This window comes from Panicum virgatum, chromosome 1K (genome assembly GCF_016808335.1).
Source record: "Panicum virgatum strain AP13 chromosome 1K, P.virgatum_v5, whole genome shotgun sequence".
NCBI classification, from domain to species: Eukaryota; Viridiplantae; Streptophyta; class Magnoliopsida; order Poales; family Poaceae; genus Panicum; species Panicum virgatum.
In genome coordinates, this window is record NC_053136.1 from 10,707,928 (window position 1) to 10,723,263 (window position 15,336).

The window sequence follows — 15,336 nt, forward strand, 5'->3', positions numbered from 1 at the left end:
CTTTAATGGGCCCATTCTTGAGTCGAAGTCGGGCTTCCCGGCCCAAAAAGCCCTGATGGGCCTTGCTCGACGCCGTAGCCCGGATTAATGCGAGCCGTGCGATCAGTTTCTCGGCTTCGAGATCCAACGGCCGAGATCGCGCGCGTGCAGCCCTAGCCCCTAGGCACACTTGATCCCCAGAATCGCTAGGGTTTCTGGCTGCTCCAGTGCTCCCGCTCCGGCTCTGCTTTCCCCTGCTGCGCTACTGCTCGCCCGATCTCGCGCTTCCGGCAGCGGTAACTTAAGATCCACGACTCAACGAGAAAATTCGTGCCGTTTTCGCTATTGTCCGTGCGTCTTTAGGATTTTTTTTCGTGTTACTGAATTTTTACTGCTGATTTTATCGGTGTTGTGCAGATCTGGGAGCGAGCGAAGCTAGCGGCCAGTGGAGATGGCGCTTGTAAGTGTGTCTACATTTTAGCTTCTTGTGCACTAATTGGTGCCTCCCGGTGCTTTGATTTGATATGTTAGATGCGTTTGATTAGTGAGATTGTGCACTAATTGGTGCCTCCCGGCTTGTAATTTGGATTTGGTGTGGTGTGGAAAGTTATTTTCTGATAAGCTGATTGAGTTCATGGCCTTGTGTGGCTTCCGGCTGTACAGTCTACTGCGAAGATATCTTTTCTATCTTTCTCGCGTTTTGATAAAATTTGGGTCCTACTTTGCATGCTTTCCTTCTAACAGAGGAAGGAGTATGCTCCTATTTGATGTTAGAGACTGAATTGATTTGCATCCTTGCTCAGTTTGGAAAATGATGGTTTCCTGTATAATGGCCAGTCCTATACAAACCATGCATGAGCTTATTTACATGGGTTCTTAGCCATCTTTCATTACGTTCTTAATCAGATGGTATGGTAAGAATGAAGTTCTGAGGTAGCAAACACACCACCCAGTAGTTCTTTCCTGTACTAAATTTGTGTACTGCCTAGCTATTAGGTGGAGAAATGTTGTCGATCCTTTCCCGGTTAGTTTTGGGATTCCGCACTTTGCATCAACTTGTTTGAGATTGATAACCATATATGTAGTTGTGCAGTTATAATTTCACACTTAATCAATTTACACCAATCGTCTTATACTGTTAGTAGCATGTCTGTATTCGAATCAGCTGCCGTTGTATATAATTTTTCTGATTGTCTAGTTTGATTCTACAACTTTGTGTTTGTTGTTTTACTTTCATCTTCCCGCTTGTTCTCATGTTTGGGTGTGTTGTATATAACCTACCTTTTGTGTGTGTAGGTACTGCATGCTGGCAGTGGTAACAAAAATGCATTCAAGGCTCTTATTGCCGCGGAGTACAGTGGTATCAAGGTTGAGTTGGTGAAGGACTTTCAAATGGGTGTCTCCAACAAAACCCCTGAGTTTCTCAAGATGAACCCCATTGGGAAGGTATGAATATTTGTACCTCAACAAGCTTTCTACAATAGTCCAGAATGTAATTTGAGCACTGCTTTGCAGGTTCCTGTCCTCGAGACTCCTGATGGTCCTGTTTTTGAGAGCAATGCAATTGCACGATATGGTGAGCCAAATGTAGCAATGTTTGATGTTAAATCTGTTGTTTGAACTTATTTTGATTTAGCACTGAATTTTGTCATCTTCATGAAGTTACTCGCTTGAAGGCTGACAACCCACTTTACGGATCTTCACTGATTGATTATGTGAGTGATGTTTATATCAATTTGAGATCATTTGTTGTTTTGTTTTTTAACTGTGTTTTGATTTTTTTTTTTTGTTTCAGGCCCACATTGAACAGTGGATGGACTTTGCTGCAACAGAGGTCGACGCTAACATTGGGAAGTGGCTGTACCCACGTATGGGGTTTTATCCCTATGCTGCTGTGGTATGTATGGCCATGTGGCTAACACTCTTTGTATTTTTCAAAAGCTTGATTGTAGTCTTATATTTCCATTTGCACAACAGAGTGAGGAAACAGCCATTGCGGCTTTGAAGAGAGCATTGGGTTCCCTCAACACCCACCTTGCATCAAACACATTTCTTGTTGGGCATTCGGTGACTCTTGCGGATATCGTGCTGACATGCAACCTCTACTTGGGCTTTATTCGGATCTTGACCAAGAGTTTCACCACAGAGTTCCCTCATGTTGAGAGGTACTTCTGGACCATGGTCAATCAGCCAAACTTCAAGAAAGTCATAGGTGATGTGAAGCAGGCGGAAACTGTGCCACCTGTTCAAAAGAAGGCTGCACCAGCGAAGGAGCAGAAGCCTAAGGAAGCCAAAAAGGAGGCCCCAAAAGAGGCCCTGAAGCCTAAGGCAGATGAGAAACCAGCGGAGGAAGAACCAAAGCCTAAGCCAAAGAATCCTCTTGATTTGCTCCCTCCAAGCAAGATGATCCTCGATGATTGGAAGAGGCTGTACTCCAACACAAAAACCAACTTCCGCGAGGTTGCTATTAAAGGTATATTTTCCTTCCAAATTCCTATTAAAATATTACAGCATTAATTGATGTTAACTGATTGTACAATGTTGATGTGTACACAAGATTTTATAGTAACTTTTGAGTAACATGAAGTTAACTTGTAGCTATTAGTTTAGTTGAAATTAAAGGCACGAAGTTTTAGCAGGTATCAAAATTTTGTACATTTTTGTCGTGTGTGTTTTACACAGTTTCCAGATCTTGGTACTCAATTTTGTGTTAGATCAACTAAGTACAATCTGCCAATCAGCTGAACTTAACCCCCATATATTTTCAGGTTTCTGGGATATGTATGACCCAGAGGGCTACTCCCTGTGGTTCTGTGACTACAAGTACAATGATGAGAACACCGTGTCTTTTGTAACCATGAACAAGGTTGGTGGGTTCCTGCAGCGGATGGACCTGTGCCGCAAATATGCTTTTGGAAAAATGCTTGTGGTTGGATCTGAGCCACCTTTCAAGGTCAAGGGGCTCTGGCTCTTCCGTGGCTCAGAGATCCCAAAGTTTGTCATGGATGAGGTCTACGACATGGAGCTCTATGAGTGGACCAAGGTTGACCTCTCCGATGAGGCCCAGAAGGAGCGTGTCAATGCCATGATTGAGGACCAAGAGCCCTTCGAAGGCGAGGCTTTGCTGGATGCGAAATGCTTCAAGTGAGCCCCATTTATTTGCGATGGAACTGTGAAAGTTGTTGGTTTGGGGGTCCCGTTCCAAAATAGTCTATGTTTCTCGTGCTCATGAATGTTAGTTTTGATACTGGTTGTGCTGGTTATTTTCTGTGCTATGTTAAAAGATTTTGGCTGCGTTAACAAGTGGTTGCACTCGCGTGCAACGTCTGGATTATGTGCAACATTGCAATCATTCATGTGTATCCTGTACCCTTCTGGTAAACCTGTCTCCACATTCATCCGCCAATTAACTACATCTGTGTAGGCATGAATAATTCAGCCTGGATACCTGGATGCATGATGCATGCAAAATTTATGGTAGCAACACCACGTATTGGCGTTAAATTGACCTTTTGCACCTGCAGGGAACGTGTATATTTTGTAGGAAATATGGTAACCTGCAAGGAACGTGTATATTTTGTAGGAAATATTGTGAATATGGGCCTAGCTAGTGGTAAAAAGTGTTCTTTTGGTGCACTGGCCGCAGGCTAACTCAACCTAAGCGTTTATTCTCGAGTATTTGGATGCAAAGTGTACACATTGGTAGCGATGGAAAATGAAGATAACCCTCAAACGATAGCCAAAAGTATTAAATGCACATTCACAAAAAAGCAAGGTAGCATCTGTATACATGATATACATTTGCATGTGGTCAACATCGGGCTGCAACTTTTTGCAGGCACCAGAAATTTTGACATCTTTTTTCATCTTTTGTAAGACGTGGTGAAAAACTTCAAGATCCTATCTTTGTGGTGAATTCTGATTCTCAGAATCACCAGTTCAAAATCCAGAACTGAACAATTATTTACCATGGCACAGAGCACTTCGTGTCGCACCACTTTTCTTCATTTGAGACTACACACTACGCTTTCTCCAACAGCACCTTTGCGCCGCTTCAGAGACTCACATTTTCACAAGGTGATGTGTAGAACCTTTGCCCATACACATCTACACTGCAGAGATTCTGAATATATCTCCACGAGCTTCAACATGAAAATTTTAGCCCTGTGGTAGAGCTTAAATACTTGAATATCTGTGTCCTGAGATTTGTCTCAGGAAAGGTATGTCAGCAGCTTCCTGTAACAACTAAACGTTGCAATTGCTTTAGAGGTGACAAGAGCTGGGAAAATGACGGCCTTTTGCTCGGATCACTGCACAAAACCATCAGTGGGGTGAGTAGCTGGAGGGGATGAAGACAATTGTAGAAGTAGGATGTCACAGTTGGGGGAGTTAGTTTAGTCTTACTTATCCCAGCATGAAGATATTATGCTGGCCACCTGCGGGTCCACTTCCTTGGGGATGTCTAGTCGTCTGTTCTGGAACCCAACTGCTCCTACAACTTGCATTGGATTCAACCCACTCCATGGTACACGCATGGTTGCTAGTTCCCATAGGATTACTCCAAAACTGTAAACATCACACCTGAAGCAAGCAGGAAATGTTCATTACATAAGGTGCTGAAAAGAGCAACATGTACATGCAACTCAAATACTCACTTCTCATTTGATGGTTCATTCCGTAGTACCTCAGGTGCCATCCACTCTGGCTGCAGGCCAATGGGAAATATAATCGTAAAGATGTAATGACAGATAATTTGCAGAAAATCACGGAAATGATGTCTAGATTAAGTTTTAACTGAGTTGCACTTGTGTTAGTCTTTCCTGCCTTATGTTAACTCCAATTTAGTGGTGAATCGGTATGAGGATTCAGTGATCTAGCTTGCAGTATGTTCTGTCTGTAGCATATCAAATACCAAACAATCAATATGAACAAAAAAAAATTAAAAAGGATGAGAGGTATTACTGTTCCAGCAGTTGACTTAGAGGAAAGAAAAGTATGATGTTTCAACCTTGACATGCCAAAATCAGACACCTGCAAGGAAAAGGTACACATGCATATTCTGTTGACATCCACAATGAAGTTTAAGTGATGCAAGTGTAAAACAAATGCATAATAAACATTGATTTGCCAAAGTAACAACTTTGCAGAGCTGCAACTAAAGAATAATAAGGTAAATAAACAGCAACGATGGACAATGCATCTCTTGTTCTAAGCTGGATAAAGAACACTATCATACATATTGGAGGCAACTCTAACCAGCTATATAGCCCCAAATCTTAATGAACATGGAACCCACTATATACTTACCAAAGTAAATCATAATTTATAGGTCCAGGATTCAGTCTCATTAAAATTAAAATTGGGTAAACTGTGCACCACATAAGCTGATCAATGACACTGACTGTTAGCAGCAGGTCTATTGAACAGTGCGGGAAGGAATGAATCTAGCAGTTCCATGCACAGAAGCAAAAACAAGTTGAGTGCACTCTTCAAAGAAAACATTCTATCACAATATTTCTATCTTGGTATGAGAGGGTGATGAAAACTAATCGGCCTCTCCAATACGAAGCACCGTAGCACAGCAAAAAGAAAACAAGTGTGTGTTTTGCATTGAAAGAGATGGCACAGAGGGAAGAAGAGTCACCTTAACAACCCAATTCTTATCCACTAAAAGATTTGGGGATTTCAGATCACGGTGAACAATGGTAGGATGGCTGGAGTGCAGGTAGTTCATCCCTTTTGCCTGAAAGAATTCAATATTAATTGCTGCATAGAACAACCCACAACATATGTATGAAACTAAAATAACTTGCCCAAGCTTACCACATCTAGTGCCATTTTTAACCTCCGTACTTCATCGACTTGACTATTTGGCCGATGCAACAGGCGATATAGACTCCCCCTGAAAAAAAAACAAGTTTGTTGTATTTGCTGCAATTACTCTTTGTAATTCATCAGCCAAGAAAGACTGAAATTATCATGTACTCCCTCTGTTCCAAAATCTATGTCGTTTTGGCTTTGCTAGATTCATAGTGTTTGCTATGCACCTAGATATATCGTAAGTCTAGGTGCATAGCAAAGCTATGAACCTTGAAAAGTCAAAACAACCTACACTTTGGAACGGAGGGAGTAGCATTTTGGCTAGAAATAGAGGAACTTGTACAAACCTTGGGAGGTACTCAGTTAATATAGAGAGATTTGGCGGCTGTGTCACATATCCCAAGAAAAGAACAACGTTGGGATGCCTTAATCTCGACATGATTCTCACCTGAAAGGTACAATAAATACTTAGCTGAGGAAAAAGAAACCAATAAGCATTCGTGCTGGGAGAGATATTCATGTGTTAAAATTTAACTTACTTCACATTTAAATTGCTCGAGTGAAACACCTGATAAATCCTGGTCAAGAAATTTCTTCACTGCAACCTCCTGAAATCACAAGGAAAAGGCATCAAGAGAATGGAAACTCTCAAAGAACAGATTCAGCAATCAAAGGAAGACTGCATATATTCCTCCACAGAATTGGTGAGCTGCATACGTATTCTTGGAGATAAGCAAAACCTTTCAAATGCTCAGTCTGAATGTTCCTGTGTGTATGTTAAAGCATATGGACACAGGTTGATGCTGACAGAGTGACAGCTAAATTTGATGTGCGTGGAACATATTCATTATTATTGACTATTAGGAATAAAACCTGACACGCAATGCTTGTTTGTTGTCGATCAAAGCTTATCCATGCAATATAAAGATGGTAACAGGTTATTAGACCTTAGAATTACATGAACTGATCAATTAATAACGTCATTGCATAATTGCCCAATCAACTTAATTTTGTGTACTCATGATTTGCCATAGATGGCACATGGTTAATTCATTAAACGAACTAGAACTAAAGCATATAGAGAAAACTAGTGCACAAAGGGGAAAAAACATCACTTTATCGGCATAAGAGCAACAAAATCATTTCTTGTCATGTGAGCTTATGATTCATTAAATTTATAGTACACACTACGCTAAAATACCTAGCAAAATGTCAAGAAAGGGTTTGCTACTAGAATATTTACTAACCGTGCCATTCCAATCCGCATGATAAACTTCCCCATATGAACCTGCATTGATATAAATCGTAAGTTTAAGGCACTGAATAGCCATAGCCAAGAAACGACTAGTACAACAAATGAACAGACCAATAATCTCCAAAAATGTAGGGGAATTCTAATCCATACCAACACTTGAGTGCCACTTTTCATCTATACCAGGAAGCTAATCAATGTTATGAAGGGTCTGGTCATGTAATTGACACATGCTGATGGTACAGATCAAAAGAGCACCTCAAGTGGTGGTACAAATAAAAAGATTCCATAAAGTAACACAACATACGCTTACTTTAACAATACCAGAAGTAAATCCCAATATATTTTTTTAAAGTATATCCTTAACAATTCTTTTTCCCTTAATCATTTCATGGCCCCACAGATAAAGTTTGAAAATTAATAGTTGCTAAAATTTTAATAACAATGATTATAGGAAAAAAATATTGCAAAGAAAGAAGCATCTTTATTGTGTCATTTAGGTATCTTTGTGCTTTCAAGAAAAAAACTGGCATCTTTGTATGGTTGCCAAACATACAAAATTTCGATATACATATTTTAAAACTACATTAACCTAGGAGTGGAGGAGATAATCAGATTTAGTATGGTATTGAAATGGAGGATAGTACCGAAGGTGGGTACCATAAATTAAGAAATTTGGTGTAAAACAAACCTAAGAAAAAATGTTTATAAAGATGTACATATGTGTGAAATCAGAGAGCAAAGCTTCAAGAGAGAAGGTAGATGGCAAAGGTTGCCATCACAATGTATCAACAATATAAAATAATGAGAAATGGAGAAGTCATACGAAATGGTTCCCCATGAAAAGGAGAGGAAAAGAAGCCAAGAAGGGAAAACAGACAATCAATTTTGTTGAAATCAGATTCTGGAAACATCAAAATGTTATAATTTATAAAGCTTAGAGTTGCAATTAAATAGAAAATCTACTTCTCTCCACACTGGTTGAGAGCAAATTTCTATTTGCTTCATATATTTTGCTGCAAGTTTATTTTCATTTCAAAAACATCAATGAATCATTTCAATATTGAGAAGCTTATTACTAACTAGTAATTTACTGCCTTACTGGTATAGGGCTAGGAACCAGGCACATACCTAAACCAATACGTTCTCCAATATCAAGATCTTCCCATGGCATTTCATATTCAGCAACATCATCTATAACTGAGCTGATTGTTTTTGTACTAGACCAGCTTAAATTGTCCAAATTTCCATTGCTACTTCCCGACATGTTCACCAAAGAATCTTCAGCAACCCTTTGATCCTCAATGGAAATAGCACTACTGGTATGATCATGCAAATCCAAATCTCTGATGATTTCTTCTGTATTTTCCGCATGGTGTTGTGTATTTTCATAAGGTGATGAAGAATCTTTAGCTACAAAACTATTTGGATAATCTTTCCCTGTTTGAGCAACAAGTAACCATCCTCCACTTTCATTATCATGTATTTTGTGACTATTTTGATCAGGTATTAAATCAGCGGGTAGCAATGCACCACTCTCCAGAAGTAGGTCATGCAAATTTTGTGCAAACTGCGGGTCCACTACTTCAGGCACAACATATTTGGAAACATCATTGACTTTAATAGGCTCAGAAATTTCCCCTTCGAGATCTTCCTCAGCGATAACATTTTGTTTGAGTTCTGCCTGAGAAAAATCTGCCAGATTTGAAGTGAGCGCTAAAATAGAACTGTGATCAGATGAACTTCCTCCAATGTCATTTCTGTTCTCATATCCACCATTAATCTGCTCAAGAGCTAAGCACAATTCTGCGACACTCTCTTCAATGGCATCACTGCCCAGTTGGCTATTGTTGGAATCCTGAAACTGACTGCCAGAAATATCTGAAGGGATTAAGGTGCCTGGAGCTCCCATCAGATCAATAATATATTCAGTGCTGCAACAGTTCAGTACATAAGATTAATACTTGTAGTCAAACTTAAAATATTTTTTCTCGAACGCAGTCAAACTTAAAATATCAAAGATCAATTATTTGAATGATGGTAAAGATACACATGCAGATACCTGTCAAAATCAACTCTGACCAAATTAACAGCCCCTTCATCTGTTCCAGTGTAACATATTCCTTTCACAAGCTTACATGGAAGATTGACTCGGTCAGCGAGTACCTGAAAACAATTTGGTTAGCTGTCTTTCTACATAGTCCTACCGCAATCCCTACTTTTAAGCAATTGAACACATCTCTTTTAGAGAATCCTTTGATTGTGTATCTGGTGCCACAAATACACAATAAACTGGTGCGTATTTTTACAAACATAGACTGAATAATGGAGTTCACTACAATATAGTAAATTATTTCAGCTGGCATACGTTAGTGTTACACCGTTCTTAGCAGTAACAATTCATAATTAGACATGCCTTTCTAGGAATGCAAGGTAAACACGGAAAACATGATAATTTAAAACCTTCTACAAGCAACATTAGTCCTGCACAACCATCGTTGTTCTCTAATCCATTCTTATTCCTCTTTCGCATTCTCAAACTTCTTTCCCATATTCTCCCGTACATTTTCCTGAGCTCATGTTAAATCCAAAATGCTAATGTTGACAGTGCTGATGATTTAGCATAGCCACCACTGACCGAGAGCAGTCAGCAGCCATCCACCACTCAAAGGCTGGCTGAATCCTCAAGACTGCAATAAACTCTTGAGCAGCTGCAGCTTGCAGTTACCAACCCCGAGTGTAACCTTGGTTTTTAAAATGCTTTTCAAATCCCACTATTTAAATTCTCAAAATTTAAGTTTGAATGTCCAGGGGTGTTGCAATGGCAGGTGAAAAGATTAGATTCAAATTGTTTTAGAATGATGTATTAAAAAAACAGCTCCACAAAGGGCTAATTGTAGGTTCTCAGAAACCAAACCGATGGGAATTTTTTGAATTCGGAGTTAAAAATTTTATTATTCTTTCTTGAACCTTCCATGGGTAAACTAACATTCAAATTGAAAGATTGTTAGGAATGAATGAACAGGAATGATAAGTGGAGGCAATAGTTGAACTCCATAATAGAAAAATGCCTGCTAGATTGGGAGCTACTGATGTTCATGTATTAGAAGCACCGAACTATTGTGCAATATCTTAATGATCCAGACATGACAAGATGGGAATTATTAGCATCCTTCCCTATACTCTTTTACTGTCTAATATATCACAAAATTAACTATAAGACTAACTATAACTACATAAGGACGGTGCAGGGTACTGAGTTGCTAACCTTAAATAGTAGCGATCTGTGCCGTGACAGCCCAACCCGAAGCGAACCAAGAGGAAGAACAATACTGTTCAGCTGGAGCGAGAGCCCCCGGCTCTTGATGCCCCATTCCCTGTTCATCCCATCAGCATCCTCCACCAGACCGCCCATCGCATTAACAACCAGACCCGCAATCCTCTGCGCAAGCTCCGCCGAAGCAGCACCACCATGCTGCGCCCTCGTCTGCACCGCAACCACCGCAGCCCTATCCTCCAGGCGTTTTAGGGCAGGATCGCGCTCCCGGTCCACGAGGACGGCCAGGAAGGCGACGTCGCGGCCCGGCGGGACCGCCCTGAGGTAGCCGAGGGAGGGGAACTTGGCCTGGAAGCCGGGATGCAGCTGCGCGCCGCAGACGTCGTAGAAGCCGTCGGGGAGGTGCTCGTCGTAGTTGACGACGCTGTGGTTCCAGTAGCGCGCGGAGAGCGCCTCCGCGGGGCTCCGGTCGTGGCCGGCGGCCCCCGCGGCGGCGCCGCCGAGGCTGATGAGCTCGGCCGCGCGGATCTGGACCGAGTCCGCGTCGACGAGCCCCGCGTGGTCCGAGGCCGAGATCGCGAGCGCGAGGCGCACCTGGTAGTCCTCCTCCAGCCGCGTCGTGGCGGCCTCCGCCCCGAGGCCCCTCGGCTCCCCAGCCGCGGGGGCCACCGCCACCGCCACGGCCGCGGCGGGCGTGGCTCCCGCCGGCTCCGGCGGCTCCGGCGCCCCCGCCGCCGCGACGACGAGCGGCGGCGACGGAGGGGCGGTCGCCGTCGGGTGCCCCGAGCGCCGGTGCCGCGGGCGGTGGTGGTCGGGCGCCGCGCCCGCTCCCCCGGCGGGGGCGCCCCCCGCGAGGTGGAGCTTGCGCAGCAGGTGCTTCATGCGGGACATGGGCTGTGCCGGCGCCGCGGCATGCGAGGCCGACCCCCACACGCCTCCTCCGGCGCCGATCCGATCCGATTCGGTCCCAACCGCGCGGGGAAATTGCCGGCTCGCGCGCTCCAGCCGCGTCGATCGACAGACCCACCGCCCCCGACCGATCGATCTATCCTCTATCCGTTCCTGACCTGTGCTGCCGCCGTAGTCTAATCTATTGGCACGCCGTCGCGGATGCTTCGCGCCCGGGCTCGACGCGGCTGGAGACGCCTGGAAGGAGAAGAAGAAACAGCACGGGCACCAATACCTTGCCCGCTCCGTGCTGCGGCATGTGTTTTTATTTTTCTTTTTTTCTTTTTAGTATTAATAATTAATCCCTGCTACTCCTACTTGCCGTTTGATCAAGGTTTTAAATAACCGGGTATAGCTGCCGCTATAGTCGGATTTAGCCTTTTGGGAGCATAAACGCTAGGAGAAGGTCCATTTGGCGCTAAGCAGGATAGCCCGCTAATAACCCGCTATAGCCAGCTAAATCAGCTAAATTACCATCTCTTAGCCCGCTAAATTTCAGTTTGTTTGTGTGAAACTGTGAACTCATTTCTTCGTCGCTAAATTGATGATGTACTGAATATTCTGAAACTGTGAACTTGATTTGCAAAACAGCTAAATGGGTTAGCTAAGACTATAACTGGATATAGATTTTTCTTAGCTTTTAAAAAGATAACCGCTAAGGACCTCAAAAGGTAACCGGACCTTACAGATATTTAAAACCTTGCGTTTGATGCGCCCCGGCGTGTCCGCGCTCCAACTACAAGTGGTAATAAATAAAAAATAATTGAAATTGTTTAGTTAAAAAAAATTGTTTGACGGGCGCGGGCGTGACGGCCAACGTGGGGGGGAAGCGGAGGGAGGGACGGGGGGTGGATAAGCGCGCTGACGTGGCGGGCGCCGATCGTGGGGCTGGGCCTTCGCTTTGCCCGCTGGTCAAGCCTCAAGCGTGGGAGTTCAGATTGGAAGATTCTGAAGAGAGAGCTCTACTCAGCCTGGTAAACGGCTTTTTCTTAAACCATCCTGCACGTCGGGAAAATGGCGTTGGAGAATGGAGCGAATGAACACGGGACGTGTAGCGTATGGCATAATAAGAAGAGCAGCCGGCGATCATACAACCATTTGGATCTTTCCATGCGCCGTACAAAATGATTCGAATAGAACTTGTTGATCCCCGTTACTAAACTTTAGTTCCCATCACATTGGATAATTAGAAGATACCAATTAGAAGTATTAAGTATAGACTAGTTATGCAACCAAATGCATAAATAAAGACTAATTCGCGAGACCTGATTAGTCTATTATTTGACTGTGCCGTGCTATAGTAAATATGAGCTAATGATGATTAACTAGAGTTAATAGATTCGTCTTGCGAATTAGCATTCATCTATGCAATTAGGCTAATCCCAGTGCAAAGTTTCAATACACGATTACCAAGATTGACACATTATCAAAAGACTTTTAAAACTATGAATGAAATGGGGCCTCCCAATGCATAGTTTCATTTCACGATTTCATAAAGCGAGTCATTGCATTCAATTACTATGAACGTGATCGGGTGAAATTAGATGAGATGAAACCTCAATGCTAGTTTCATCAAGTTTCTTAGTCTTGAAAACAGTGTAACCAAGTTTCATCTAGATGAAACCCATTTCTTCTATCTCTTTATAAATGTCTTGTCATGTCATCATTTTTGCCTATATGGCACCTTATTTAATGTGCATGAAGCCTTTTATGAAACTTGCACTGAGATTAGCCTTAGTTTTGTAATTAGTCTAGATTTAATACCTTTAATTGCTATCCAGTTATCCAGTGTGATAAAGATTAAAGTTCAATGATATGGATCCAGACACGCTAGCCTATAAAACATCAGGGGAGTGTGGTAGGCCCCACGTGGCAAATTGCTTGCCCAGCAGGCACCGATTGCCATCGAATATACTCCCTCCTTCCCCGTTTATAAGGCATGGTGGAACATGACACGGTCTTCTAAACAACACTTTGACCATTTATTTATCATATATTATATCACTTTTGATTATAAACTTATAATCATTGTAAAATATATTTGATTACGAATCCAATCATATGAAATTTGCATTATAAAAATAAAAATTTAATAGTCAAATTATTGGTCAAAGATGACAAAGTTTGAATCTTGATATACGTGTATGCCTTATAAACAGGGAAGGAGGGAGTATGTGCAGAAGAAAACGCGCCTACTCGGCACATTTTAGGCCAGACCAGCGCTTGATTTCGTGCTCCTCCTCATGCAGCATGAAAGATCTTATCTTAACTCCAATTATCTTAACTCCAACTATGTTAGGTTTAAGCTTAGGGGAGACGGAAGCTTTGGCCGAAATGTAGTGAGAGGTCAGTTGGCAGTGGTGACGGCTCACAGACAAGAGTGTCATAGGGTATGTTACCGAATAAAGACCGCTAAAAGTAGAGTTAGGCGGTGTTTAGTTTGTGAAAAAAGTTTGAATTTTGATACTGTAGCACATTTTCGTTATTATTTGATAATTAATGTCTAATTATGAACTAATTAGACTTAAACAATTCATCTTGTATGAAACAGTTATACAGTGTAATTAGAGCAAGACTAGCAACGCAGCCCACCCGTCGGCTGCCTGTGGCGAGCATGCGCCTGCTCTGCGCCCGCTGCAGGCTGGCAGCCGGCGTTTGCCTTCGTGAGGGCCCACGTTTCAGCCGGCGGGGAGTGAAGCACCCATTTTTTCTCTCTTTCTTCTCTTCTCTCTATTCCATGTAAGATTTAGCCCACTTGTAGCCTACTATAATATTTGCTCTTAGTTATTTTTTCAACTGCATTTAGTGCTCCATGCATGTGTCCAAAGATTCGATGTAACGAATACTGTAGAAATTTTTTTAGAAACTATACGGAACCTTAGAGCGAGATAGTGAGTGTGGCAACAATGAGAAATAAGAACAGTATTTTTGAACCTTAGTGATCACGATTCACGACTACCTCCATTTCGGGCTCGAAATCGCCCTCAAAGTATTAATTAGCCATTACCAAAAGGAAAACTAAGCTAGAGAACCTAATACTATCTCCGTTTCAAATTATAATTCGTTTGATTTTTTTACTCTAAGTTTAACCAATCATTTTATTAAAAAAATTGTGCAAACATCGTCAAATTTAAGTCATTCTTGAAGATCTTATATTGATAAAGCAACCCGCAACAAAAAAATGATATTATGCACAAATTTTTTAACAAGACGAGTGGTCAAGTTTGCTGTCAAAAAAGTCAAACGACTTATAATTTAAAACGGAGAGAGAATGACATAATATAATAACCAATAAATAAAAGTCACCGTCGAACTCGATGTCGCCACTTTTGGCACACGCGTGGCAACGCCAAAAATCAACTTGTGCCCGGTTCCACCTGCGGAGGACGGCCTCTATTATCACAGCGCAGCAGACGAAACAAATTTTGAAACGAGAGACGCTAGCAACCAAGAGCAAAGAGCTGTGCGACGAGTGGTGACTCACCTCAAAGAAGGAGAGAGAAGAAAATGATCCGCGGACTTGCTAGCTAGCACACGTGGCATGCAGTGGACACGTAGAGCTGGCTTGTCCGTCTATCTCCGATCTCGCCATCGACGACGACGACGACGACCTTGGCTCCGGAGCCGTCACCACCATCTACCCAGCTGAAGCGCAGTGCGGCAGCCGATGACGTTTGACTTCGCCGGGGACGGGGGGATCGAACCGGCTGCGATTCCAGTGATGAACGCGGCCACGCAACGAAACCGTACGCCCACAGCAGCAGTAGAGCACAGGGACCCCTGCTTGGCTGCCTCTTTGCTGTTCGGATCCTTCCTGCGTGCATGCGCACGCTCGGGTAGAGCTGGGACTTGGGCCGTGCCGTGCCGGCCCGGTCCGGCCCTCTCGTGCCTCGTGTCGTATCAGATTTAGATTTTTAGACACGATCGGCACGATTGCCGTGCTGGCACGATAAATCTATTATCAAGCCCAAGCACGGTCCATGGCACGCCGGCACGCCTTCGTGCCGTGCCGGCCCAAGCACGGCACTTTGAATACTTGCAATTAGATTTATATGCATCG

The 15,336-nt window shown here is 42.8% G+C and overlaps 2 protein-coding genes across 4 annotated transcripts; one reads left to right on the top strand and one right to left on the bottom strand.

Annotated features, from left to right (window-relative positions):
* The first annotated feature begins 127 nt into the window (after positions 1–127).
* On the top strand, positions 128–3,361 carry LOC120693237 (elongation factor 1-gamma 2). The gene is made up of 8 exons (XM_039976677.1): positions 128–275; positions 397–439; positions 1,276–1,425; positions 1,495–1,555; positions 1,642–1,694; positions 1,775–1,876; positions 1,957–2,452; positions 2,748–3,361. Exons 2-8 carry the CDS (start codon positions 431–433, stop codon positions 3,125–3,127), a joined length of 1,251 nt encoding a protein of 416 aa, XP_039832611.1. The 5' UTR covers positions 128–275; positions 397–430; the 3' UTR covers positions 3,128–3,361.
* A 348-nt stretch (positions 3,362–3,709) lies between these two features.
* On the bottom strand, positions 3,710–11,511 carry LOC120693091 (probable serine/threonine-protein kinase SIS8). Of its 3 annotated transcripts, none has more exons than XR_005682888.1 (12): positions 10,320–11,511; positions 9,114–9,217; positions 8,183–8,985; positions 7,047–7,087; positions 6,339–6,407; positions 6,147–6,247; positions 5,803–5,881; positions 5,624–5,722; positions 4,804–5,010; positions 4,635–4,684; positions 4,384–4,560; positions 3,710–4,289 (listed from the first exon to the last, which is right to left on the bottom strand). XR_005682888.1 is itself a non-coding variant. In XM_039976529.1 (12 exons), exons 1-12 carry the CDS (start codon positions 11,217–11,219, stop codon positions 4,205–4,207), a joined length of 2,577 nt encoding a protein of 858 aa, XP_039832463.1. In that variant the 5' UTR covers positions 11,220–11,509; the 3' UTR covers positions 3,710–4,204. The 3 variants fall into 3 exon arrangements, 1 of the variants encoding a protein (XP_039832463.1); XM_039976529.1 differs by having other exon boundaries at positions 4,942–5,010; positions 10,320–11,509; XR_005682922.1 differs by lacking the exon at positions 3,710–4,289 and having other exon boundaries at positions 4,465–4,560; positions 4,775–5,010.
* Positions 11,512–15,336: the final 3,825 nt, after the last annotated feature.